This window comes from Fusarium solani, assembly GCF_023522795.1.
Source record: "Fusarium solani strain SB1 chromosome Unknown bctg00000003_1, whole genome shotgun sequence".
Lineage (NCBI taxonomy): Eukaryota > Fungi > Ascomycota > Sordariomycetes > Hypocreales > Nectriaceae > Fusarium > Fusarium solani.
Genome location: NW_027072154.1, coordinates 2,519,411 through 2,544,470, shown reverse-complemented (window position 1 = coordinate 2,544,470; position 25,060 = coordinate 2,519,411). Strand labels below are relative to the sequence as shown.

Genomic DNA, 25,060 nt, shown 5'->3' with positions numbered 1-25,060 from the left:
GGCCGCCACCTTATTGCGTGCGCAACGGTCGTCCAGGGATAATTAGCTTGTCATGCAACACACTAGCGAAGCGATGGAGCAGCAGATGGCTTGGCCGGGCTTGGCTAGAACATGACTAGAAACACGGCGAAAACTCAAACCAGATTGCCATGAGCCCGATACCGGGACGCCTTGACTGACTCGATCAGCTTCAGGAGAGACACGAACAAACGCCCACAACCCGATTCCCAACAAGTGTCGATAAGTCGTCGATATCAGTCTGGCTTGGTTAGCGGCCTCGTGGCTTCGCCCTACCCCAATCTCCCCACAAGCCAGCGTCCAACATATCCGTCATCACTGGATGTCCTGTCACCCTGTCCCAAGCCCGATGATCGTCGTCACGTTTAGGCTTACTTGCAGATTCGTGTGGCTGTCGTCGTATCACTCACCTTCCTCTCTCGGACACAGCGTCTCATAGACCCTTACAACCCGTCAACCGTGCGAGGCTGACACTTGTTGGACGTCACTGTTGCGATCGGTAGATACCGGATTTCCAGCGGCAGCTGTGATCTTCTACCCCCGTCAAGGCGGGTCGATCAGGAACCATAGTATGCGTTGTGTTGCTGCATGCCGATGTCCTTCGACTTGTTCAACAAAACCCTCAGCTGCCATGCCGGGCCATGATCTACAAGCACGCTAGACCAACCGCAGCTCTTCCACAGCCGTCTTGATCTGCTCCTTTCCAGCCCGGCCCCAGTCCACACCCTTCAGCCTCTCGCCAGCCTCTTCCTCATCCCCAACGAGACCCCAGAGCCCATCCACCACCATGCTCCTGACTTTGGGCCAGGGATGATACAACAGTGCACCCAGCCGTTTCCTAGCCTCCTGCACGCCTGCCTCGGCACCCTCCTGGTCACTCATGGATGCGACGCCGCTGTAGACCCTGATGCACGCCTCGAGCTTGCGCACGTTGCCTGTCTTGTAGCCAGCCTTTTGCGTCTGCAGGCATAGACTGCGAAAATTGACGGTACTGCCCTGGAAGAGCTTCACATGGAATAGGAATGCAGTGATCTCGAGGGTCGGCACAATGACCCTGTCCTGCCCTTGACGGGTCTTGAGATTCTGAAGCAGCGCCTGGCAGACGAGTTCGAGGTTCTCCTGACTAGTCTCGCAGAAGTCGCAGAGTGCGGCTCGGCTAGCAATGACCAAATCCTCGTTGCCCGTATCGGCCGATGTAACGAACCCAGCCATGAGCTCAGTCATCCATGCGCTTGGATCTGCCTCAGCTACATCGTGAAGAAGGGGTCGAAGACGGTCTCCGACGTGAAGGTTCAGAAGGTTCTGAAAGTAAGTCTTTGAAGAGAATGTGAGTTCGCGGAATTTCGGAGCATCACTAGAACGGTGTTAGTAGACTGCTGTAGAGACCATCTCCCTTCATCAACATACCCTTCTTTGAGAACAAGTGCAATGGCGGCCTGGGCTTCTGGACGAACGCGGTCAAGCTTCTCCGCAGAGAGACGAAGAGTGCTGAAGAAGAGGGACCGAACAGAATCCCCTGTCCATTCAACTACCCCATCCAAGTTGGACCATAGAACCCTAACTGCTTTCAGAGCTTGAACACGGACATGCGAACCAACATCTCCCCGGGCATTGGTAGTGTAATCATTGAGTCCCTCAGCGATCAGATCGAGAAAAAGCATGGGGTTATCTCGCAGAACGCGGCTCTGTGTGAGGCTCTGCAGGATGGCAACCCTCGATTCGACCTCTGTGTCCCACTCCCAGCGCTCCAGTAGTGCCTTGGAGGCGACATCCTCGGATAGCTCGGCTAATGGCTGCGCAATGGTGAGGGCATGGAAGTAACCATTGCCATGCACTGTAGTGCGGCTTGTAGGGCGGTGCTTGACCGTCTCAGCCCACTCATCCAGAATCGCCTTGCGCTCTGTTGGGCCGCTGAATATCAGAAGAACAAGGGATGCGGCAGCGGCGGGTTCAACAGTTTCTTGCTCGTTGCGGTTGAGCCAAGTTGGAATAATGGATCGTAGTGAGGAGGCGAGCCGCAACACATGCTCGTCCTCAGTGCTGTCACGCGAGTCGAGCGCAGAAACGAGACTCAGATAACTGGACGAGTTATCAGGATGAAGTAGTTCTTGGCCCGGGCGAAGAGCTTCTTCCGACTTGATGCCCAGAAGTGCCACCTGAAGGATCGGCAGTGTCGAGACAACGAGACGACTGGCAGCCTCAGCTAGTAGCTCTGGCTTGCGGTAAGCCGTCGACTGCAGGTCCTCCAACACGGTCGAAACTGTCGAGAGAATTTGATGAATCAGTGACGAGTCAAGATTCACTGTGCCTGAGGCGGCCAAGGCGGGAAACTTGTCCAAGACTGCAGCGAAGCACAGTAAGAGACCATGACGCTCTTCAACTTGGCGAACTTGAAGGGTCTTGAGACGATCAGTGAGAAGCTGGATGGAGTCCCTGAAGCGAGCAAGGGGATCATCGGACTTGGTATCAGATAGCTCAAAGGTTAGAACGCCGAATGCGGTGCCAGAAACACGTCTGGAAAGGGCATCAAGGTCACCAATTCCCCTCCATCCGAGCAGAGTATCAATGATGGCCTCGCCGTACTGGTTTGACAACCGGGTCGCATTCACGGCCACATCCTCAACTGCCCTTGAGCGTCGCGCAACAGCGTGGTAATCAACAGTCTGGACGACCCAAATACCCTGATCCACTGTATCCGGGTGTCTTCCGATCAGCTCTTGCAAAGCTGCTGATGCACCGCGTCTGATATTTCCAGCAGGATCCAGCGACGCAGTTACCACAAGCTCAGTTCCAAGGACCTGAAGGATTGAGCTTGTGGCCGGATGCGCCTTGGCGGCAAAGACAGACTGAGTCGGGATCGCGAGGAGCTCATCAGTTGCGTATCGGCGGGAGAGAGCCCAGATGCCGAAACATGCTGCGTCTCGCACGTTGGCGCCAATACTACCACCAGACATGCTCCTTTGCTCGAAAGATAGACCCAGAAGAAGGGCATGGACAATATCCGAGAGTTGTTCAGCCGGTGGGGATCGTCGATAGAGTAGGTGAGAAAGTGTAAGCATGAGGCCATGCCATTCAAGGTTGTTGACGGCAGAGAGGTCTCTGACTGGCTTTCCGCCTGCTGGCCTGGTCCAGAGAACGTTTCGGTTAAGTGATTCAAGAACGGCTTCAACGACTTGAGAGGCCATTTCGGGATCCAGCTTCAAAGTGATAATGCTCAGAGACTTGCTCGCTGCGAATCTCACTGGTGTGTCGTTGTCAGCTACGCAGTCGAGGAAATACCCAATCGCCGTCTCCGTGATCTCGGTGCTAGCCATGTCCTGGGGTGTCTGACGGAGCAGAAGCACGACAACGGATCGGATGACCTTAAGGATCATTTTCCTTGCCAGGGCAAAGGAAACTATGGTTTTCGAGAGCTCGTTTTCGCCGGTGGCTATAGAGTGAATAGCATAGAAGATGGACGACAAGTAGGGGTTCATGTCGGAAGTATCCGACGATGAGCGTAGCACTCCAGCAAGAAAAGACAAGATTCCGAGGTAAAAGTAAGTTGTCTGCGGAGACCGGTCCTTTTGCAGACGTAGAGATGCCAGGGACCAGTTGACGAGACTTTCCAGAACTCCGAGTTGCTGCATGTCGCGCCGTGTGGCCATCCTAACTAGGAGAGCCTTTGCAGCATCTCTCTCCTTTCCCGGTGTACCGATGTACTTGATGGCCAGAGGGATCATCCGGACAGTAATGGCGGGAAGGTTTTCAGGCCAAATCATACCCGAGATTTCCGGTGCCGTGATATCTTGCAAGTCAACCGACGAGATGGTTGAAAGGTCAAATGGCGCCAGGAGAAGATGGGAAAGCCACAGAAGAACAACATAGCGCTCCTCCCATGACCACTTCCCAAGGGAATCCTCATCTGTCGAGGCCTGCTCCGACTCTTCGATGGCGAGGAGCAACAGTTCAAGGTACTTGGCCTCAACGTTGAGGAAGCGGACAATGACCTTTTCGCCACGAATCTTGCAGAAAGTATACAGGATCTTGCAGATTGCAAATTCTACAGATACCAACAGTTTAGAGCGAGACGAGAGCGTCTTTCCGCGGTGACGTGTCTGCAGATGCTTGAGGAACGCCTCGGCGAGGAGGGGAATCCACTTGGGCAGATACGGATCCAGCAACTGGGGCAGTTCTTGAAAGGGGTCCAGAAGCTGAATAGAATGGTCAGACAGGTTTCAATCACTGATAGAATAGTCTTACAGCTGAAGTCAGGCGGAACGTCTCCTTTGCGCGCACCCGCGAGCGGACTCGAGTGCCGCCGTGGCCATCCGGCTTCCAAAGAAAATGGGGCAGGGAGCGGTCAAAGTCGCTGAGAAGATCGGCCGAGATCTTCTGCAGCTTGATGTCAATGTCGGCTTCTGGTGCGTCCATTGTCGTATCTGCGCCGCAGAAGGGCGAGTTTGTGTGTCCTCTGTGGTTGCGAAAGACTGTGTGCAGCTCAGGATGTGTTCCTGACTGAGTTGGAGCTTCCAGGCACCAAGGTAAATGTGATGCTGGAGAAGCGGGTCCAAGGCGTGATGATTGACATCTGTTCGGCAAACAATCCAGTTCAACGTGTTATTTCAGCAAATCTGAGGTTAGTAGCACAGGCATTCTGAAGTTTTGTTCCGTGTGAAATATTTAATCATATTTAAAAATGCAATGAACCGCTGTTCATAAGGTTGTGGTTGATTGTACAGTGCATATAGAAGCCAACACTGTAGCTACCCGGGACACCAGGTCTCTAACACCAGGCTTCCAAATTATCCCTCTTTAACATTGCCATCGGAACTGTCGCCTTGTGTGGTATCTCTTTGTTCTCGTGTTGGTAGCATTGTTAATTATAATGAAATCTTTTAATGAATTGACCTTCCCATGAGAAAGATTCAGACTCCAAACATCCCTCCCAAATGTGAATATCCTAAACGATTGTGTCGATGTATCCTATACTTGCCTCCATCCAGCAGGGCAATGGGCCTCTATAACCCAAGACTAGTCACACAGGTCCTCATGCAAAGCTCCTCATCGTACCTCGTTCACATTGACAGTTGCGGTTGCACGTGACGCCGTTGTAGGAGCGGTTAGTTGTGGGCCCGCAGGTTGGAGTAGCTCCTTTCTGGAAAGGCGGACAAGAACATTAAATTCATCATTATCAAGGGTATCAAAAACTCCCATATCCCATATCCCATATCCCATCCATCATATTACCAGTCATGAATCTCTCATTGAGCCACTCCAATAGCCGCCACGAGAACGTCCAAGGCGCTGCTGTGTGAAGGCCCTGTGGCATCGACGTATGGACCTGTCCAGGCGACACCCAGCTGGTTACGCTTATTCCGGTTGTTCTTCCATATCGAGTCTGCATTCTTAATGATCAGCCTGCGATACAGGTCCTTTGGTGAGACCTTGTGAAGATAGTGGATGTTTCGAATGAAGATGCCCTTGAACTGTTGTCCGTCTCGGCCACAGTGGCCGTCCTTGAGCTCACAGTCGTCGGTCTCGATGAGGATGCCGTCGTCGTTGGTGAGTTCTTTGATGGCTGCGTATGCGATTCGGTGCGCCTTCTCAATCAGAGCCCCGTCACCAGTCGCTAGTGCAAGCTCGACGAGCCCACCGAGGATGACGCCCTGGTTGTAACTCCATGTCTGAAGGCCGTTGTTCTTGCAACCGTTCAGGCCATCATTAATAAGACCGTTCTTGTTGATCATGCCGCTGGCCTCGAACCATTCCCACTGCTTCTTGGCAATCTCCAGATAAGTGGTGTTGCCAGGGACGCGCCTCGCCAAAGAGGCGGCAACGGAAAGGTACAGCTCGTTGGCTATGGCGTTGACATATTTCCGATCTTTGTTCCAGTAAATGCCACCGCCGCAGGGTGTACCCGCGCCCGTTCCCATGTCATTAAAAAGGTCGATTGCCGCTTCCAGGAAGTCGGCATCGCCCGCGGCGTCGTGACACCGAATCCAAGCCAGCGCCCACCAACCTGTTTTGTTTCATTAGTTTTATATCCCCAAAAACCGTCTGGTAAACTTACCTTCATCATCATAAAATTCATTGATGAAATCATCAAAGCCTCGCTTGCCCAGAAAGTCCCGCTTGGCCATGCAGCCCGAGTCGGAATCGATGCAGTATGTGGAGAAAACCAGCCCGTTGGTCATTGTTTTGAGGGTTTTAACCTGGGTTTTCTGGGCATTATTAAATGTAGTCCTCATAATTCCTCCAAGGTTGAGCCGATTGGCCTCATCTAGCCTCAGCATCGTGAAATCGGCGAGTGTTGCCATGGCACTTCCGCTATTCCACCACGCGCCGTCCCAGATTCCGGTGGCAGCGTTGTACCAGTCGTCGTTTAGCCTCTGAATAGCGATGGAGGCTTTCTCGGTGTATGTATCAACCTCTCGAGCTCCGAGATGGGTTGTGGATGAGGCAAGGAGACTTGCTCGGGCGACGAGCCCTCCCCAAGAAAAGCCGTGAAGCATCTTGTAGATAGGCACAAGTGAAGGAAGCCGCTAATGAGCAATGTTTGGGGAGAAAGAATAGGGAGAAAGTGGCCTTGATATACTCGGCCCAGGGCTCGATGGGTTAATCACGATGGTGACTGTTGAAAAGACAGGACAACCAAGGAGACTATATACAAACCCAACTCTTGCCCGCCCAGCCAAGTGGATGTGTCCATGTTAAGACCCACGCCAGGTTCCCCATGACTTGCATTATTGAGCTGTCCGGCCGCCAACACAGAACCATGGAGATAGGAGCAAGAGAGAGCACAACCTAAGCATCCCCAACAAGGGGTGGCGGATGTACCATGATGCCGGTGGAGCAGGTGGACTCTTTCGGAGCCGGGCGCGGAACGGTGATTGGAGAAGCGGCGGCTCATGGTGAAGATGTGACGCCGAGAAGCTGGTCGTTGACTTGTGATGGGGCGGCTGTGGTGTTTCAGAGAGAGATTGAGTTGTCATGCTAACACTCAAGAGGTGCCGAGAACCTGGGCATTGGCCGTGCTTGGCGAGGCCCGGTGTTAGTGAAGAAATGGATGCCCCTGGCGCTACGTGCAGTGAGAAGCTGCAGCTATTTTTGCCATGTGGACCCTATGCAACCCCTGTGATGCCCATGCTTCTCCATCCGGTCCCCTGTCCTCCCATGTAGAGCCTCAGGGCACAGGTTGATGCTCCTCTATCGCATCCATCCATCTCGTCGGCGTTACCTTGCCGGGTGCTGTGCCACTCATCGCCACGTGCTTTCAGCTTCTGCGCGAGCCGTTTGCTGAACCTGATACGCAGGTACATGATCAAGGTCGAGGTGCTTTGCAACTCGACGGTTCCTTGCTCTGTTTCTTTAAGAACACGGGGACATTCTCCATAATAGATCCTTTAGGTCGAGACTCATGGAAGCAGGGCCCAAGATCTGCTCTTGTGCATACATTGAAACCTCCAGGCGATGCGTTGTCTCTCGGGGGGAGGATCTCGGGTATCACGCCCGGAGCAAACCCATGCAGACCGAATTTTCAGACGTCATGCGCAGCGTGTGTGTGAACCATGTCGCATTGGCATCGCCTCTTCCTGTTGTTGCGCTGTCAATGGAATGGTCTTGGCTCGGAGCCAGGGTCTGGTGTTTCAAGCTTGAGCATCCTTATGCGCCATTCGCCCAAACCTCCGACGGCATCTCTTATCGTGACTGTGCTATACCCTTTGACATGCTTCGGAATCATCCCATCCTGCGTTTTCATTGCCAACTCAGATGTGAAAAGCCTCGTTGGTCAGCATGGCAGTGTTGGTGAGGTCAAGTTGCCTTGCTGATCGCCTCACGTCAGACTCTTGGTTGCTGGACAGGCAGGCTTTCTTGTAAAATCTGCAATACTCTCTCTGTTAATGTTTATACTTTGACATTAGAAGAGTACAGCCCGGAAGGATGAAGGATTTGGAAAAGACGGTGTGATCAATCCTGAAGAGTCGAGTCTCCCGTTGAGGGCTTACTGAGTTAGCCATCAAGATGTGGAAACTAGACCTTCCTGTCCGGCACTTTGCTAGTACGGAAATACAACTTGGCCGCCTCTTCATTGTAACCTCTTTCTGTATCTTGACATCTTCGCTTGAAGTTGCGGGAGGGCCATGGCGGTCACTCATAAACCTGAGACTCCAACATCAACCTTGTACCTACGAATAGGATGGCGAGAAGCACGGTCTTTAGGGCTCAAATCGGCAAGAGGCCTTGGCCTAGCGAGGGTCATCCAAGCGCCCCGAGCAGCCCTGGGGATTTCCCTCGCTCAGACCCAAAGTGCTGCTATATTCAGCGCCAACCTGACGGGCGCTAGAATGCCTTGACCCTGGCCAGACGATATCCCCGAACAAGCGCTCTGTGGCATGGTCGAACAATGGAACTTTCTGCATAGTCTTGTGTAATTACACAGTCGCAGCAGTCCATGCCACGGAGGTCCCCGTGTCGATCCCCCAGCGGACCATCTTTCCGGAGGTACAAGCATCCAACGCATGGCATGGATAAGAGGATTTTGGGGGAGGCAGATGGATCTTTCAAGGTCGCGCAGCTCGCTTGCAAGAGGCAGTGAGCGGGTGCCAGCTGTCACTGAGAGAATTTTGTACGTTTCATGTTGAAGTCCAGCTGAGGTAGTCAAAGCTCCATCTACCGTTCTCTACCTATAAGTGAATCACACTACAGAGAACCCACGAGCTTCTTTGAAGGTCGAGGCCCTCTCAACAGAAGCAAGCACTGATCATGTATGTTCCGCATTTAGGACGGCAGCCAGCCGTGCAGGCGTTTAAATCGACCCACGCTCGAGCGTCCCTTCGGTTCCTGTCTTTTTCTCCGAAACAAACCAGGTGGAGCTAGCCCTGATAAAGATCTCGTTGATGGAGCACGGCATGGGTTGTGCAGGGAGGTACCTGGGTAGTGATGTTACTACGCTGGAGCTTGAGCACCTCAGCTGTTCCACTGAATCCAGGAATCTCTCAAGATGGATAGGAGTCTATCCTCAGCAACCCTCATCAATGTCTGTTTGTCTTTTTAGGGTAAAGTCAACCTAAAGTAAAATAAAACAACCCCAAGCAGATACAATCTTAAACTCACCAAGATATAAAATCTTCCAAGTCTTTCTACACGGAGACACATGGTCATCGAACAGGTAATGGAGCCATGAATGTTGGTGTCACAGATCCACCCCATTCTGCAAGTCCCTCCACTCTTTATCCTCCATGACCAGCGCAAATTCTCTAGACAATCTATGATGGGTACTTGCAGAAGTTGGGGCATTTTATGAGCCATCACATTTCAATCGTTCTTTCGTCTTATTGCCATGTACCAACAATTTTCCATATCCCAATCCCTCAACACCGACCACTTGCGTCCGACGGTCTATATCGCCATGATCACCACCCTACACGAATATACGGAACAGCCACGTTGTGTCGTGCAGGAGTGACATGAGCGTGCTGGCCAAAGGAGGCTACACAAGGCTTCTCACACAAGATTATCTCAGCGGGCTGATTGACAATACCGGCTGCCAAGTGTTGCAATATCATGTTTCAATGGACGGGGGCAAGTAGAGCTTAAGAACGCTGGAGCCAGGTGAAGCGTGTTCTTTGCTCTTGCGAATTGTACTGGTATAGTCAGTTGAGATGGAGAAATGCACCCAGGAGTGGCGGTATCGATAAGCCCGGGTTTGCACTCTCCTTCTATTTGAACCGTGGAACCCTAGAAGTAGATTAACTATGATTAACATAGATCTAGTACCTAACCACCGCCCGTCTTTCTGCAGCGACGTGACCATGGATATTCAAATTCGCATTCATTGCCCACTCCCGAGGGGATAACCATCGATTCCGAGGCAGAGGGGCTTTATAGCCTGAACCAGAGTCAACCCTCCTTAGTTTCGGGCAACCTCTACTGCCGGAGTTGTTAGTAGAGCGAGAAGTGCTCATGATGGGTACTCACGTTGTGATTTGGCCATGTGATGCTGGTTCTTCACCACCCGGCTTATCTCGGCGCTCTTCACCAGCAGGTTTGGCTTCTCGGTGTTCTTCGCAGCCGGGCTTGTCTTGGTGGTTATTGCGGATGGGTTCGGTTCACCCCGACCTGTTCAAAACGCCAAGTTTAACACCGAATAAATCGAAGTGATACAATCCATCTTGGTATTGGAGACATGGGGGCGGGGGCTCCGGGATTGCTTGTTGAACATGCTCTGCTTTTTGTGCAGACATCGTTGGTCGTTGAGAAAAGAAGAGTTGGTGAGGTGTGCAGGTGGATTCCACATCTAGTATCTCCATCAGGGAAGTAAGGAGCTCAAGGCACCTACCACTTACGTGAGGATCGAGTAATCTTTCCTTTGCTGAACGACGAATTTCGCCCTTGGAGAAGTTCGAGAGGATGGGATATTGTGTTGCTGGTGATGGAGACTGTGGGAAGCCCATCTAGCGCTGACTGAAGAGCGGCTGGTCTGCGTCGGGGGTTGGTCCTGCTGTTGGTGAGGTTCTGCATGTTATGGTCGGAACCTTGAGACCTCCACTAGGCACTTGAAGAAAAGGAGAGTACACGTGTGTCGGAAATGGGGAGCGTTTCCCTTCAATGATGCATCAGAGGTGGTTGGAAGGAAACAAGATGACATCCAACATATCTTGATTGAGCTCGGTCTCGAAATAATGTCATGATTTTCTCTATATGTGAACCAATAAACGCCATGCACAGCCAACCACAACCTCGCCGCTGGAGCACCACCCTCGCAACTACTACTTCCTCCTCGACGGCCGAGCGTTCTTGGCCCTCTTCCTCTCCTTCTCCTGTCTCGCCTTGCGAATGTCGTCGCGGCCCTTGAGCTCCTTCTTGCTGCCCATACCGTCGCGGAATCTTCCAATGCGCTTCTCCCTCGCCTCGTCGACCCGCTTCTTGCGCACGCGGTAGTCGTCGCGGTGCTTGTCGGCCTCCTTGGGCGCCTTCTCCTGCTTGTGCTTGTACCGGGGACCCGAAGGGAGCTGGGCGACCGTGTTGCCGCCGGTGCGCTCGACCTCGCCAACGTGTGGGAGCTTGCCCATGCGGTTGGCGCGCTTCCACTTGTCGAAGCGGCCGCTCTGGAAGCTGGCCGCGATCTTGACGCCGCTCTCGCCGCGGATCATCTTGGCGCCCTTGGAGCCGTCGTCGTCGTTCTCGCGTGACACATACTTCTTGGACTTCTTGTCCCATCTCATCTTGGCCCGAGTTGGTGCTCCAAACGCCTTGGCGCTCTCGTCGTTGGTGAGGTCCATGGTCACGTCACGGGCTGCTTCAACGAAGCTTGAGCCCTGACCGCCAGACTGGACACCGTATCCGCGCTCCTCGGCGGCGTTGAACGTTCGTGGCGTGTATGACATGAAGACCTCCGAGTCTCGCCAATCCGTCTGTCCCTTCTTGGAATTATTGTTGGAGATGGTCACCTCCAAATCGTCATCGGAATCCTCCTCATCGTCCTCCATATCAACCTCTTCCTCTTCCTCTTCGTCAGAATCGACATCCATCTGTGCGCCGGATGGCACATCGTCCAGGCCCTCAAAGTCGTCCTCCTCGTCCTTCTTCTCCTGTCGCTTTCTGGGTGTAATCCTCTTGCGCAGCTGCTTCATAACCTCGGCAGCTTCCGTCGTTGACTTGTCGCGGTGGCCAACCTCGAAGATTGTCTCCTGGGGTCTGAAACCACTGATTCTTGCCAGCATATCGGCTCGCGCTTGTTCTGCTCCGTCCACATCCTCTCCAAAGAGAGGGTGGAGCTGCGTCCATCCCTGGGATCCAACCAACTCCCTTGCTCGTTTCGCACTTTGGCTAGCAGCCGAGTTCCTTGTCTTCAGATACAACTTCTCTGCCTTTCCAGCAACACCCCGCAATGCAGAAACATCATCGTTATCGTGGAGAACCTTGTTGAACCATTCCACGTGAGTCTCTACCGAGTCTCGCTTCAATGATCCCACGACCACATCATCGGCAAACGACGGGCTCGTGTTCTCTTGACCAACGACCAGCTTCTTGCCTAAAAATAGTTGCAGATCCAATAGGTAGGGAGCGTCGGTATCTCTCACGAGACTGTAACTCCAACCACGCTGACCCGCTCGGGCAGTTCGACCAACTCGATGAACAAAGACCTTGGGCTGAGGAGGGAAATCAAAGTTGATGACGTTGGCAAGCACGGGGATATCAATACCACGCGCCGCAACATCAGTGACAACCAAGATGTTTGTCTTTCCTCGTCGGAAGTCTTCAACCTGCATACGTCTGGCAACTTGGTCGAGAGATCCGTAAACGTAGGAAACCGCAAAGCCTGCCTCAATGAGGAGATTCGCCAGATACTCGACGTGATGCTTGGTCGCTGTGAAAATGATTGTGGAGTGCTCTGTTGGCTTGCCGCTGCCACCCTCGGGTCCTCGTTTCCTCTTCTTGGATCCCTTTTCAGATTCCTTCTCCTTTGCGCCCTCTGGAACTCCAACCGGCATCTTGATCACATCGTGGAGAATGTGTAATAGAGAGCCCTCCTTTTCAGCACCCTTGACGGAGAAGAAGGCGCTTTCAAGGTCAGGGGAAACCTTGGTCTCGGCATCAAGTCGCACAAGGCTGGGGTCCTGCAAACCGGCGCGCGCAAATTCAACCAAGGATGCGGGCAGCGTCGCTGAGAACAGCAGACTTTGTCTTGAAGGGGGCAGGGCGTGGAGAATCTCGGTAAGCTGGGCAGCGAAACCCATCTCGAACAAGCGATCGGCTTCATCGAACACGACATATTGAATCGAAGAGAGATCCAGCGACATCTCGACCTTGAGGTGAAGGAATCGACCAGGTGTAGCGATCACAATGTCAGGATTGGCGGCCATGTACCCAAACTGCTCCTCGAGACTGTCACCACCGACCAGCAAAACACTTTTCAAGTCGGTTCCACGACCGAACTCCTTGACAACCTTCAAGGTCTGGATCGCAAGTTCTCGAGACGGTGAGAGAATAAGGGCTCGCGTTCCGAATCTGGCGCTGTGGGCGCGCAATCGCTCGATCATAGGTATCACAAAGGCGGCAGTCTTTCCGGAACCTGTCCTCGCCATGCCCACCAGGTCCTTCCTGTCGAGGATCAAGGGGATTGATTTTCGCTGAATCGGGGTTGGAACTGAGAATCCTTTTCGTGTAATGGCCTTGAGAAGATTGCTGTTGAGGCCTAGGAAAGATCAGTATATAGCTTGCAGTTGACACGCAAAACTCCTACCCATCGCCTGAAAGCCTCCACCCTTCTTCACCGTCCTTCCCTTGAGATTGGAAGCTTTTCGAAAGGAAGCCGCCTGCTGCAGGGCGATAAAGGCCTCGTCGCCGTCATCATTGCCAGGTTCGGGGCCGTTCAAGAGACCGTCAAAATCGAGATCAAGGCCAGCGTCGTTGCCGTTGGTACCATTGTCGCCGTCTCCGTCGCCGGGGTAGAGGGATCCGAGGATATCAACCTCTCCCTCTGAAGGGGTTGGTGAGGCTCCGCGGCGTGCCATGTTGACGCGCCTTAAGAAGCAATGTTGTAGAGGTTGTTCAAGTGTTAGCGGATGGTGAGAGCTTCAATGTCGATCAGCCAATATTTTTTTCTGGATGCCTTATCTTATCTCGTGGGGTAAGTGGGTCCCTTCCCTCCGGCTTCGCCTGCCGCAACCAACACCCAAGCTGACCTACATTCCCATTCCTATTATTCTTTCCTTTCACTCTTTCAACCACAAATACTGCATCGCATCAGACATCTCAGTATCAAAATGGCCGGCAAAGACTCAAAAGAGGATAAGGATGCTCTCGATGCCCTCGAGGCTGAGGCCAAGGAGTTTGACAAGGTTCGTTGCGAGAGGCGCATCGACATCATGACCACCGCTAATCCAGCTCCAGGATGCAGAGATAGACCGAATTTTGAAGGCGTTTCGACTCGACGCGTAAGTGCTGGCCTGACGCATGGATATTGATATACAATTAAGCTGACCATGACATAGCTACGCTGTATTAGATCTCCAGCCCGGTGTCCCCGACTCAGATATCAAAATCTGTTACCGCAAGAAGTCGCTACTCATCCATCCCGACAAGACAAAGAACCCATTAGCGCCCGACGCCTTCGACCGACTCAAGAAGGCACAGACAGAGCTCATGGATGAGAAGCATCGCGCACGGCTAGACGAGGCCATCGCAGACGCGCGCATGCTCCTCATTCGCGAGAACAAGTGGACGGTGGACAGCGAAGAGCTCAAGACGGATGAGTTCCGTCGCATGTGGCGCGACAAGTCTCGCGAGGTGCTCATCGACAACGAGCACCGGCGTCGCCGTCAGATGAAGGCCCAGCTGCAGGAGGAGGGCCGCGAACAGCGCCGCGCCGACGCCGAGGTGGAGGACCGCAAGCGGAAGCGCCAGCACGAGCAGGACTGGGAGGCCACCCGGGATGAGCGGATCAGCAGCTGGCGACAATTTCAGAAGGGGCAATCTGGGGGCGAAAAGAAGAAGAAGAAGAAGCTCAAGCCCATCGGCTGAAGGCGATGAAAGGGGTTTTGCAATGGAGTTTTACGCGGACAACTATGCGATGGATGCCTGGTATGTGAGTTAAATGATGATATATAACGGTTTGGACTCTAATCAAGTCAGACAAGATCCGCCAACAGGCCATGCTCCTCGTCCCACTTAAAGAGGTTTGTTACGGTCTCCAAGGTGAGTATGAAGCTGTCAATGTGATGTCTCGGGTTCTCCATATCGTGGAATGACATGTCCATATTCGCGTAGCCTTCACTCAAAGCAACCAGAGGACCACAGTCTTGTCCTTCAGTCATGCGACTACAATTTCATGAGGGGAGTGGCCTCCGATGGAGCTTTGAGCCCCCTCTTTCTATACTACAGGATTGGTATACAACAGATCTGGCAGATCTTCATAGACGAGTCGTCGGGTTTTGTCGTGACCTCCGCCGACGCCATACACAAATAATATCAACCTTTTTAACACCAGCAAATGCGCTCCCCATCTAGTATGTCGTGGTCTTCCAATTCATATGATACAGGCCATTCATTACCTCGAGCTGCTGCCATCCGACTTCTTGTTCGGGTCCTCCTTTTTCTCACCCTCGGTGCCCTTGCCAAGTTCCTCTTGGTGCGCCGGGTTGTTGGTCAGCGTGTGCCACATCGACTTGAGGAAGCCCTCATTCTTGTGCGAGTCGGGGTTGTTGGGGTCAACACTTGGGTATGGTTAGCAGGTCGACGACGGCTTCCCTGCAGCGGGGACACTCACCTTGCAGAAGAGCCGACGTTCATCACACGCTTGGCCGTCTTATCTCCCATCTCGTCTGCGAGCATTTCCACAATCGTCCGCTGGTTGGCGCTCAAGTACTTGGGCATGGTGACTCGGTATTCGACCTTGAGGTCGCCACTGCCACCACGTCGAGAACCAAGACGCTTCATGCCCATGCCCGTCAGGGTCATCTTGTCACCGGTGTTGGTACCGGTAGAGACCTTGACATTAACTGAGCCGTCCAGCGTCGGGATCTCCACTTGGCCACCCAGCAGAGCGGTTGTGAGAGGGATGTTGGCGGTATAAAGAATATTCGATCCTTCTCGACGGAACTTGGGGTCCTTGGCGACACGCACAAAGACATATAGGTCTCCCTTCTGGGCGCGAACATTGGGGTCGGCGGTTCGGCCGGTAGCGGGAGCGTCGCCGGCTCCGTCGACGCGGAGTCGCATGCCGTCCTCAATTCCAGCTGGGATATCCACGGTAATCGTCTTCTTCTCCCTCACCACACCATTTCCTGAACATGTTCGGCATTCGGAGCCTCTGGGGATGGTCGAGCCGGTGCCTTCGCAGGTTCCGCAGGTAGACGCCATCTGGAAACCTCCCTGCATAAAGTGAACACGGGTTCCTGTTCCGTTGCAAGCCTTGCAAGCGCCTCGCGAGGCGCCGGGCTTCATGCCGCTGCCTGTACATGTTCCGCATGTGCTGAGCGGCGTGAGGGAGATGGTCTTGCTCGTGCCCTTGGCGGCCTCCATAAAAGTGATGCTGGCTTGGACCTCGATGTTTTCGCCGACCAGGATCTCTTGTTGATAGGCTTGCTGTCGTCCACGGCGGCCGAATCCTTGCTGTCCAGTAAATGCCGAAAAGATATCCTCAAAGTTGACCCCACCACCGAACCCTCCCTGTGCTCCAAAACCACCAAATCCTCCTTGTCCACCGAAGCCGCCGAAACCAGAGAAGCCTCCAGCACCACCGAAGGGATCACCTCCGGGAGCCCCCCCGGCGTTGGGGTCGAAGCCGGCGGCACCGAATTGATCATATTGCTCACGCTTCTTGGGATCGGAGAGGATTTCGTATGAGGACTGGATCTCGGCGAACTTGTCCTTCGCAGTGGGGTCCTTATTCGTATCAGGGTGATATTTCTTTGCTAGGCCATAGTATGCCTTCTTAATCTCGGCGGCGGATGCGCTTTTGCTGACTCCGAGGGCCTGGTAGGGGTCCTTTTGCTGGACCGAGTTTGTGGCGTGGAACAACTATTTACACAAGATCAGAAATGCCGGGCTGATCCATTGAGGAGAATTACTCACCCGCTTGGTCGAGGGGACTCGGGTATCTCTCTTGAAGGATGACAGGTCCCAGGAACCGATGCGCAATGCCGCGGTATGCAACTGTGCGCCTTTGCTTAAGCACTGGATCTTGGAGGTGCAGAGATGGCTTTGCGCCAGGGCAGCGCGCGCGGGAGCGGCGGCCTTTGACAGAAGGCAGGGATTCATCTTGTACCACAGTGATTCATCTGCCCCAAAAACGAAGAAAATATCGAGGAGCAGAAATAAGAAAACGGGGAAACGTTACAAGGCAAACTAGTACCTAGGAATAGCTTCGCCGTGCTTCCTCAAAAATCTTTGAAGTTCGAGGCTTCTCCCAACCGGGCTTGAGCCGAGCTTTTGGTGCCTCAGACATCCACCAAACTTCGTCATAGGGCCGACGCCGGATCACCTGCTTTGTAAGGTCGGATAGTTATTGGCTGAGAGGCGATTGAATTCAGGAACAGGCGAAATGCCGATGCAAAGCCGATGGGGGATGTTCAACTTTCTCATCAATAAATACTAGAGGAGGCGAGGTAGAAATATTGCAGGCAAAAACACCATTTGCGCTGCTTGATCTATCTCCAAGCGCAGTTATTCTACAACTGACGATCTTCTAGCGGGTGACGATATCGGCCATGCTGAACAATCAAGAAAACTTATGCCGAAACTACCCCGAGGTATTCACACCGTCACAAGCCGAGCGGCTCTTGGTAGAGGTGTCTCAATATTCAGTGGAATTGATTCACATCTGAGTAAACGGGTCTACTATTTACGAACCAATATTTTTGCTTGGCTCATGTTCTCTATTATACCACGTAAGAACAGGTTTGAAACATGATTCAAGTGCAAGGCGCCGGTCCCGATGCTGGGGCCACTGACCAGCGCTGGGATTAGCTGTAGCCAGCGATCAAAGCTCTCTACTTTAAGGTCGTCTTCAAGAAGTGGCCTACAGAATGATCTCTACAAGTTGATCAAGTTCCTCAGTCAACATCTATTTGTCTCCTTCAAAAGCAGGATGGCGCGCATTAGACCCGGTATTTGTTGGTGTGTGCGGTCGTCAGGCGCAACCGGTCAGCTCAGGGATCTGGGCGCCTCGGACACTAAGCGCCCACAACACCATTTTGCTCTCGAAAACACAATCACCTTGTGCACTTTCTCTGTGAGCGAACACGTATGAGAGACTCAGGGGGAAGACTGTAGCATGAAGGCATAAAAAAAGAAACTCTGTTCCAGCTCGTCATGGTATCTGATATAATTCGAAACCGCAATACCCATCTATAACCTGTGCATGCGACCAATGCAAACGTGCCTGTCTGCCTATGCAGCTTTGCGTAAAAAATCAAAAGTCGTCCCGAAGCGACTGCGCTTGGTGATGCCATGGTCCAACGCCTAAAAACTCCGTTCCAATGTGTCCGTCCCTTGCTTGTAAAAGCCTTGCATACAAAAATCCCTTATTTCGTCGTCGCCGTCGGGGCCGAGTACGGCTTCGAGATGCGGGTGGTGTCGTGACGAATCTTGTAAATAAAGTCGACGATCACGTCGTTCTCTTGCACACCCATTCCGTTAAAATGCTTGCGCACGGCCAGAGCAAGCTTGTCCTTGCTCTGGCGACGAGCTTGCTGACGTCGAACCATGGTTGGGGAATGGAGGCCAATTCCGTTCGGTTGCGAGAGAATCCATTGGCGGTAGGGGTTCGAGAAGGAGCTCGGGGTGTTGAGGCGATGCTCGCGACGGTAAGCATGGAGGATGTCTCGTTCGAAGGTGGTCCATTGTAGCTGTAAGAGAAGAAAACGAGTCAGTTCCATGATAGTTAATAGACGCGAGGGGAGCCGGCTGTGAGGGCTCAGGGAGGGGCTCCATGAGACAGACGGAGAGGATCATGGTGCGAGGACGGAGAGGGGTGACCAACACTAGGAGGAGAAGGCTCAGCAGCAGGCTGAGGAGGAGGAATGGCAGCAGCGTTTGTAACTTCGCGCAGATGAGAGTGATTCTGCTGGCTGGCGCCCCGACGCATCTTGGTCGAAGAGTGACCGTTGCCGCCCTTTTCCTTGGAATTGGGGCCGTCGGCCTTGGAGTCGTCGTGGTTTCGCGAGGATTTTGCTGGAGGCATGATGAAGGCTAGCTGCGCTGATGCGTGCGTAAATGTGTAGAACTCGTGCTAGACAGCAGACAAATAGATCGCAGAGAGCAGGCGGTCACATAGCAGTACAGCTTCGATCGACGGTTTGTGGGAGGAGAAGGAGGAGGAGAAGTGGCCGGCGTCGGGGGGCGTGACCGTGAGCGAGGGCGTGGGTATGGGCAATTTTCGGGGATCTGGGGCGCGTGCTGGATTGATCGCCTACCGCCCACCGCCCGCACCAAGCTCCGACGTCACAGCATCTGGAAGAGAAAATCTCACCAGCCAGAGGCCAGAGTAAAGAGCATGAGTGGGGCCACTTCGCTCCCACGCTCCCTCGTGCCATCTTCCCCTTCGTCCATAATTCACCCAGGAGACCAGAAACGGTTAAAGGGACAGAAGGAATTTGGGGTCCAGAAGCGGCACCAGAAAAAAAGAAGGGTCCGGCCCAGTGGTTCAACCGTCGGACAAGCCCGTGGAAGCTGCCAAAGGGGCGCTTCTCTTTGCCTTCTGGTGCAGATCGCCCCTATTCCGGCCTTTGTCGACAGTGAAAGCCATTCTGCAGGGCTAGATGAAAGAGCCTTGCATCCGTCTAGCCTTGGGGAGGCGTGGAAAGGGGGACGGTTCCTTTTCTCGTTCTTATTAGGAGGCGTTAAGAATCGAACGGGCGATGTCGAAAAATAAGTAGGTAGATGGAGAAACCGTCCTCGTCATGTGGCCGCCCGGGCGGGAATACGGAGCGACGGCGTCTGTACTGCCGCTGCCAGGGACTGAATGCACCATCTGTTCCCAGCCACTTCCATCACCTGAACGGCTTTTCTTTCTGCCCTCTCATGAATAATGTCGAAGTGAGGCATTCTTGAATCTCTGTTCAAGAATTCGATCCATGCTGCTCCATGAGATGAGGCATGAAATTGTGAGCCAAGAATTCCATCTCGTATTTGTCATGCGCTCTGAATCTGCAGAGGCTCGTGAAGTTCAAAGACTTTGGTTCATCGCTGTCTGTCCGAGCTTTCGGAGCGGGAGAACGAGGGAGCGTGAGGACTCGAAATTCCGGCATGGAATCAGAAAAGAGGGCGCTGATGAATAAGCACTCTTCATCAACGCATGGATATGGATGTCTCCAACTCCCATCACGAGACCTCCAAGTTTCATCCCATCATGGCCTCCCACGCTCTGGTGGATCTCCTCCAGCAATAACCCCCACGATCCCCACGCTGCAAAGCTTCATTGCCGTGTGGGTCGGGAGGCCGAGGCCAAGGAATCGCTGTGTGATATCTCCGATCCATCTTTTGTTAACTCTTTCGCAAAGCGCGGCCTTGAGCTTTTCCCACGCTTCGTCATCTTAGCCTCCTCTCGATCGCCGCCAATCTCAGCTGCGCCCAGCACTTGGATGAAGATCCAGGGCCCAATTCTCCACTACTGATCCGACGGGACGGGGCGCCCCAAAGCGCATTTCCTTTTCGTCGACCTGCATCTTGTCCAAACCATGTGGCTTTGGAGAATTGCTTCTTCAAGGCCATGCTTCGGCAAATCATGAACCGTAGCACGCCGTTGATTACTTTGCCGGCGTTTGAGACTCGAGTTCGCCTTCGCTGGCCTCTCTCCGGTAACGCCCTAATCCTCCAACCGCATTTCCACCCGATGGTTGGGTCGCCAACCTTGCCTAAAACACCTTACTGTCCGGGCCACCGAGGAGTCTGGTCAAGCCTCTGCATGCTGGGATACAGACACGCTACTGCAACTCGCTCGATGCATAGATGGCCGCCGGCCCATCAGTCGACATTCGGCACATTGCGAGGGCATCTCCTGCGCCGATTGGGCAACGGCTCACAAGTGTCCTCGTAATCTCAACTCGACGATGAGGCTTTCTCCAACCTCATCTCGATGTAGGTACAAGTTAATCGGTGGACCACTGCTGACGGAGATTTTAGCATGCCACCGGTTCATGCAGGGATAACATCGTCCCTCGTCAACGAACAACATGGCGATCCCTCCACTCGAAACATGTCCAACGTCCAAGTGGGAAATTCGTCACGGGGGTCATGGCACCATGTGCTTTGCCGCGGGCAGACACGCAACGTGCATGCGAAGGAGGCGGCAGCGAGTGACTGATTGCCATGTTCCCCAGACCCCAGACCCCAGAATCCAAGCCTTGGGTTCATTACGTCGGTATAACTATTTCGATGAGCCGACAAAATCTCAGTCTGTGTGTATATGATATCAGGGGCCCAATCAATCTCCAGCAGATAAGGATTCTGTCGAAAGGGGTGCTACGACCCAACTGCTGGCCCCAGGAGGCAACAAATCAGGGTTCTTCGGATTATAATGGTCCTGCGTGCCTAAGAAATAGCTGCAGACGCGAGAGACGCAGCGTTCAGCAGGGCTGTCTGGGTACATCGTAATTCAACATTCCCAGCCAAACGTGCCGGCCGCTGTGGAGAAGCGAGAATCTGGGGGGGCCACTCTGGCAGCGACCTGCTGGCGCTAAGGCGATGAAAGGGTAGCGAGCTCTGAAATCCCACCATCTCTGCATCCACTCATGCCTGGTTTCTCTGGGCCTTCGATGGAACCGCTGGGTCAGCGGTTTAATGGGCTGTCTCGAAACAAGACTAGCAGCAAATGAGATTAATTGGGCTGGCCTGACTATGTTAGTTAGTGCAGCCATAATAGTTACCGAACAGCAGGTCGACCGATCTCGGTCTCGACGGGCAGACTTCGGCAGCCTGTCATCTAACTTGGTTGACAAGTTGGCGTTCCAGCTCTCTGGTTGCCAGCCGGACCATCAGATCATCGTGGAGGTCAGTCCTATGCCCCATGTCAGTTGAAACTCTCTATTTGCAGGGTCCAGGGGAACATGCTCGTCAGAAGTGCCAATCCCTTGCAGTCTCCTCTTCGTTAACCGTGCCGCTGGGCCTTGGCAAACCGCGTGAGCGTTGGGCGTTGGAGAAAATGGCGCACCCTGGCCGCCCAAGCTTCAGCCAGCACCCCACTAACTCAGCCGCCTGGAGCCTTGGCTGTCGTGGTGGTTGCTCCAATTCCAGCTTGATGGACGACAGCCTCATTCTCTCGAATCCCTCTCGTAACAGAAAGCCCGAGGGCCATATCAGAGGCCGACGGCACGCCTGGATCCAATTAGCCACTGCCCAGTTGTCAATCGCGGATGCGATTCGTTCGTCCAAGATCTCGATATTGGCTTGGCTCCATTGTGTGCTGCGCTGACGTCTGACTATCGAGATTCCTCGGAGCACAATGACAGGTCCTCAGCAAGTGCGTCCAACTTTGAACAATCCGAAGTAAGCCGGGCCAGGATGTGCCATCGCAAGATTTTCTCGAAGAGCACGGCGGTTCCGATATCGTTCACCGCAAGCCACTTCAGCTTGGATGGAGCATTGTTCCAGCCTTGCTCGGCGAAGCATTGCCAGATGCCTTTCTGAGTCTTGGTGCAGATCAGCGATCGACAAACCCACACCGACGACCGAGGGGACGCTGGGAGGCATGGCATGCTACCACACCTGGTTCATAAATGCAGGGCCTTGACCTGGGGTTGCGGTGCCGACATATGGATCACGCATTTGCATGATACCTAATGGCTGCCAACCAGCCGTATTCTGTTCTGTTGAGCGCAAAGACCTCGAGGTACGGTGGCGGCTCGCTGTCATGGAGCATCATCACGCATGGCGAGCCGCTCATGTGGTGGATGTCTCAGTCCCCCAGTACCGGTACCGGCGTGCCCAGGCGGTGGTCATTTACAGTTGCTTTGATAGATCCATGTTTGGTTTGCTTGCTTTGTCCAGGGCTCTCTCCTCGGGCACTTAGGCACACGACCAAGCGCCAGATTGCCGATGAACCCGGTTCATGCCAAATGGCATTTCAAGGGGCTAGATGAACGCCTTGGCTCAGTCCCGAACGTATTACTAGATGCGTCCGTCTCCGTCGAGGCGCCGGCGTCATCAACAATCCCAGGAGTCCGTATGTGGTCCGTCCGTATGCCGCGTCTCCACCCCGAGGACCCGGGAGGAGGGTACAGATGGGCACGCCACTGCTCATGCCACGGACAACGAGCTGCTGATGCTGATGAAAAGCCAGCAGCCAGCCTAGAGCGGGCCGCTGACTAGCAGCTGTGCGGCGACGTGACAGCGCCAGGTTGAGGTGGCCCGTGAGCGAGGGAACGAACATTAGCCCCATCGTAGCCTGACCAGCCGGTCAAGAAGAAGCTCGAGGCGTCATCCATCAACAACGGTTGCCCGCGGCGGCGGGAGCGAGCACAGACTGGTCTGCTTGTAGACGATCCATCCTGTCGTGTCGTGTATATCAAGGACATGGCGCATCGCGCTGAAAGATGGCAGGCAGGTCCATCGACCAGGACGGTCAACACCAGCACAGCCCACATCGCGAAGAACCAACAGTTGGCTGACCCCCATGCGAATGTCTCAGAGTGAACATACCAACTGCCATCAGCCACCAACGGGACCATGAGCATTACGGATCAAGTACATACTCTTGGGCGCAGCGCAGCGCAGCTTCAGGGCTCCATGGTGCGGTGCGGTGCCTTGAGGAAGAACCCGGCATCGGGTTTCCCTGCTGGTCTCCATGCAGCAACATGGAACCGTCGACCGTGGGAGGTCCAGGCGTCGAGCCATGAGTGCACAACCAAATCGTCAGGGAAGGATCATGGATGCCCGGCCACGGCGAGCAAAAGAGTCTTTGGCAAAGCGCTACACCCCTGCCAGCATCCCCTCCCCGGCCATGGGTCCGCAGCCCCCCGGCCGACTACCGAGTCTGGACGGCCCTTTTCTGTTCAGCTCTGTCGTACTCGAGATGCTGCTCTGTCCACAGATGCCAATGTCGAGGCTGCCTGCTGCAGGAGCATGGGTCAAATCGTCAAGATCAAGGCGACGATGATCGGAGGCCGGGCGGACATCCAGGCCAGGGCGTGAACGAGGCGACGCTAGTCGCGAGCGGAGACGGAATGGAGGGTTGATGGTTGGAGGTGGTAGCCAGCGAGAGGCGTGAGCGAGCGTGCGCGCGCAAGACGAAGCACATTGTCGGAGCAAAAGGAGTTAGGGTGGAGAGGCGAAGGTGGAGCAATGGAGAGGCGAGGGTGGAGGAGCAAGTGGAGGGCAGACGGGCGCTTTACCAGGAGGGCAAGGCCTTGGTACGAAAAGGGCAGAGGCTTGTCGATTGTCGAGGCTCGGATTGGACATTGGGACCCTTGGGTGTGGATTGGGGGTGATGGTGATGGTGATGGGTTTAAAGGTTGGACGGTTGGTGAGACTCTGTCGTCCAAGGGGTCTGTCTCTGCCATAAAGAACCTCTTGAACCCCCCACCCTACCCGCGTCCACGCGTTTCCGCTTGCTGCCACTTCCCCAGAGCAACTTCTTGATCCATCCCACCTTTTTTTCGAAGCCTCGGAGAGTCTGTGTTGCTTCTTTTGGCTTCTGGGCGGCTCTTGTTGTTGCATTTGCTGCGTGTGCCTGAGCTATTATTATTTGGAGGACGGCCCGTTTCATTTTACGCAGCCGTGGTTCCTGATTATCTCATCCATCATTATCTCATCTCATCTCATCTCGGCCAAAGACGCCTTCGGTCCTCGCTCGCTCGCCTCCTCATCTCACCTGTCACGTCCTGCCGCCCTTCGATCTTCGAGTCCTTACACTTTCATGTGAACCATCACATCTCATCAGCCATCCATCTTTGCATCTGCCTCAGCCTCGACTTGTTCAGTGTTGCATCTCCTGCACATCATCGCATACATACATCCAAGGTAACTATTCGTGTGCTTTCATATCTTGTATCACCTCGGCCTCTGTCGCATTTCACATCTGTCCCTCTTCTCTTCCTTCGGTCATCTCCCGACTCCACATGAACGGCCGTATCCGTCCGCCGTCCATTGCATGCACAGCGCCAATGCAGCTTGCCGTTGCCTGGACATTCATCAACAACGGGCCGTTATACACTACCCGTCAACGTCGAGCACCTTCAACCGTCACGCTGGATATATCTCTGTGTCTCTCTGCACCCGCTCGAGTCCCTGCTGTGTATCGTTCGACCCTGCTTGCTTGCCTGCCGGCCGGACAAGGGTGTTTTTTTCCCTCCCAGGGTTCTCCTCTCCACTACGTCTCGTGGAGTCTCCGCATTCTAGCCGACTGTTACACCCAAATCTTGGACTATTCCATGGCCCAGGCAGGACCGCAAAGACAACCAAAGCCTCACTCGCGCCTCGACAACGCCTCTCCCAACAGCCTCCGTACGTCACAAGCTGAAGACGCAGGCAAGACGGCGAATCACGGTGCCCATGACTAAAAAGTGGTCTCCGCGCCGTTTCGGCATCACCCAGTCTCCAGTTGCGGCCCACATCCCGG

The 25,060-nt window shown here is 53.9% G+C and overlaps 9 protein-coding genes across 9 annotated transcripts; 3 read left to right on the top strand and 6 right to left on the bottom strand.

Annotated features, from left to right (window-relative positions):
* Window positions 1–675: 675 nt before the first annotated feature.
* Window positions 676–4,431, bottom strand: MRS44_006360 (uncharacterized protein; the record flags this gene model as incomplete). Its single annotated transcript, XM_046270416.2, has 3 exons — window positions 676–1,372; window positions 1,426–4,211; window positions 4,261–4,431. 3 exons carry the CDS (start codon window positions 4,429–4,431, stop codon window positions 676–678), a joined length of 3,654 nt encoding a protein of 1,217 aa, XP_046140049.2.
* An 830-nt stretch (window positions 4,432–5,261) lies between these two features.
* Window positions 5,262–6,512, bottom strand: MRS44_006359 (uncharacterized protein; the record flags this gene model as incomplete). Its single annotated transcript, XM_046268023.2, has 2 exons — window positions 5,262–6,019; window positions 6,071–6,512. 2 exons carry the CDS (start codon window positions 6,510–6,512, stop codon window positions 5,262–5,264), a joined length of 1,200 nt encoding a protein of 399 aa, XP_046140050.2.
* Window positions 6,513–9,910: 3,398 nt separating this feature from the next.
* MRS44_006358 (uncharacterized protein) lies at window positions 9,911–10,521 on the bottom strand (the record flags this gene model as incomplete). Its single annotated transcript, XM_065621735.1, has 3 exons — window positions 9,911–9,930; window positions 9,979–10,119; window positions 10,347–10,521. The coding sequence occupies 3 exons, from the start codon at window positions 10,519–10,521 to the stop codon at window positions 9,911–9,913; spliced, it is 336 nt and encodes a 111-aa protein (XP_065477807.1).
* Window positions 10,522–10,769: 248 nt separating this feature from the next.
* On the bottom strand, window positions 10,770–13,517 carry MRS44_006357 (uncharacterized protein; the record flags this gene model as incomplete). The annotated part of the gene is made up of 2 exons (XM_046272489.2): window positions 10,770–13,198; window positions 13,247–13,517. 2 exons carry the CDS (start codon window positions 13,515–13,517, stop codon window positions 10,770–10,772), a joined length of 2,700 nt encoding a protein of 899 aa, XP_046140051.2.
* A 252-nt stretch (window positions 13,518–13,769) lies between these two features.
* Window positions 13,770–14,526, top strand: MRS44_006356 (uncharacterized protein; the record flags this gene model as incomplete). The annotated part of the gene is made up of 3 exons (XM_046268026.2): window positions 13,770–13,844; window positions 13,897–13,940; window positions 13,998–14,526. The coding sequence occupies 3 exons, from the start codon at window positions 13,770–13,772 to the stop codon at window positions 14,524–14,526; spliced, it is 648 nt and encodes a 215-aa protein (XP_046140052.1).
* Window positions 14,527–14,633: 107 nt separating this feature from the next.
* MRS44_006355 (uncharacterized protein) lies at window positions 14,634–16,764 on the bottom strand (the record flags this gene model as incomplete). The annotated part of the gene is made up of 4 exons (XM_065621734.1): window positions 14,634–14,823; window positions 15,057–15,218; window positions 15,272–16,524; window positions 16,579–16,764. 4 exons carry the CDS (start codon window positions 16,762–16,764, stop codon window positions 14,634–14,636), a joined length of 1,791 nt encoding a protein of 596 aa, XP_065477806.1.
* Window positions 16,765–18,029: 1,265 nt separating this feature from the next.
* MRS44_006354 (uncharacterized protein) lies at window positions 18,030–18,688 on the bottom strand (the record flags this gene model as incomplete). The annotated part of the gene is made up of 2 exons (XM_065621733.1): window positions 18,030–18,411; window positions 18,471–18,688. 2 exons carry the CDS (start codon window positions 18,686–18,688, stop codon window positions 18,030–18,032), a joined length of 600 nt encoding a protein of 199 aa, XP_065477805.1.
* Window positions 18,689–23,169: 4,481 nt separating this feature from the next.
* Window positions 23,170–23,634, top strand: MRS44_006353 (uncharacterized protein; the record flags this gene model as incomplete). Its single annotated transcript, XM_065621732.1, has 1 exon — window positions 23,170–23,634. One exon carries the CDS (start codon window positions 23,170–23,172, stop codon window positions 23,632–23,634), a length of 465 nt encoding a protein of 154 aa, XP_065477804.1.
* A 926-nt stretch (window positions 23,635–24,560) lies between these two features.
* MRS44_006352 (uncharacterized protein) lies at window positions 24,561–25,001 on the top strand (the record flags this gene model as incomplete). The annotated part of the gene is made up of 1 exon (XM_065621731.1): window positions 24,561–25,001. The coding sequence occupies one exon, from the start codon at window positions 24,561–24,563 to the stop codon at window positions 24,999–25,001; it is 441 nt and encodes a 146-aa protein (XP_065477803.1).
* Window positions 25,002–25,060: the final 59 nt, after the last annotated feature.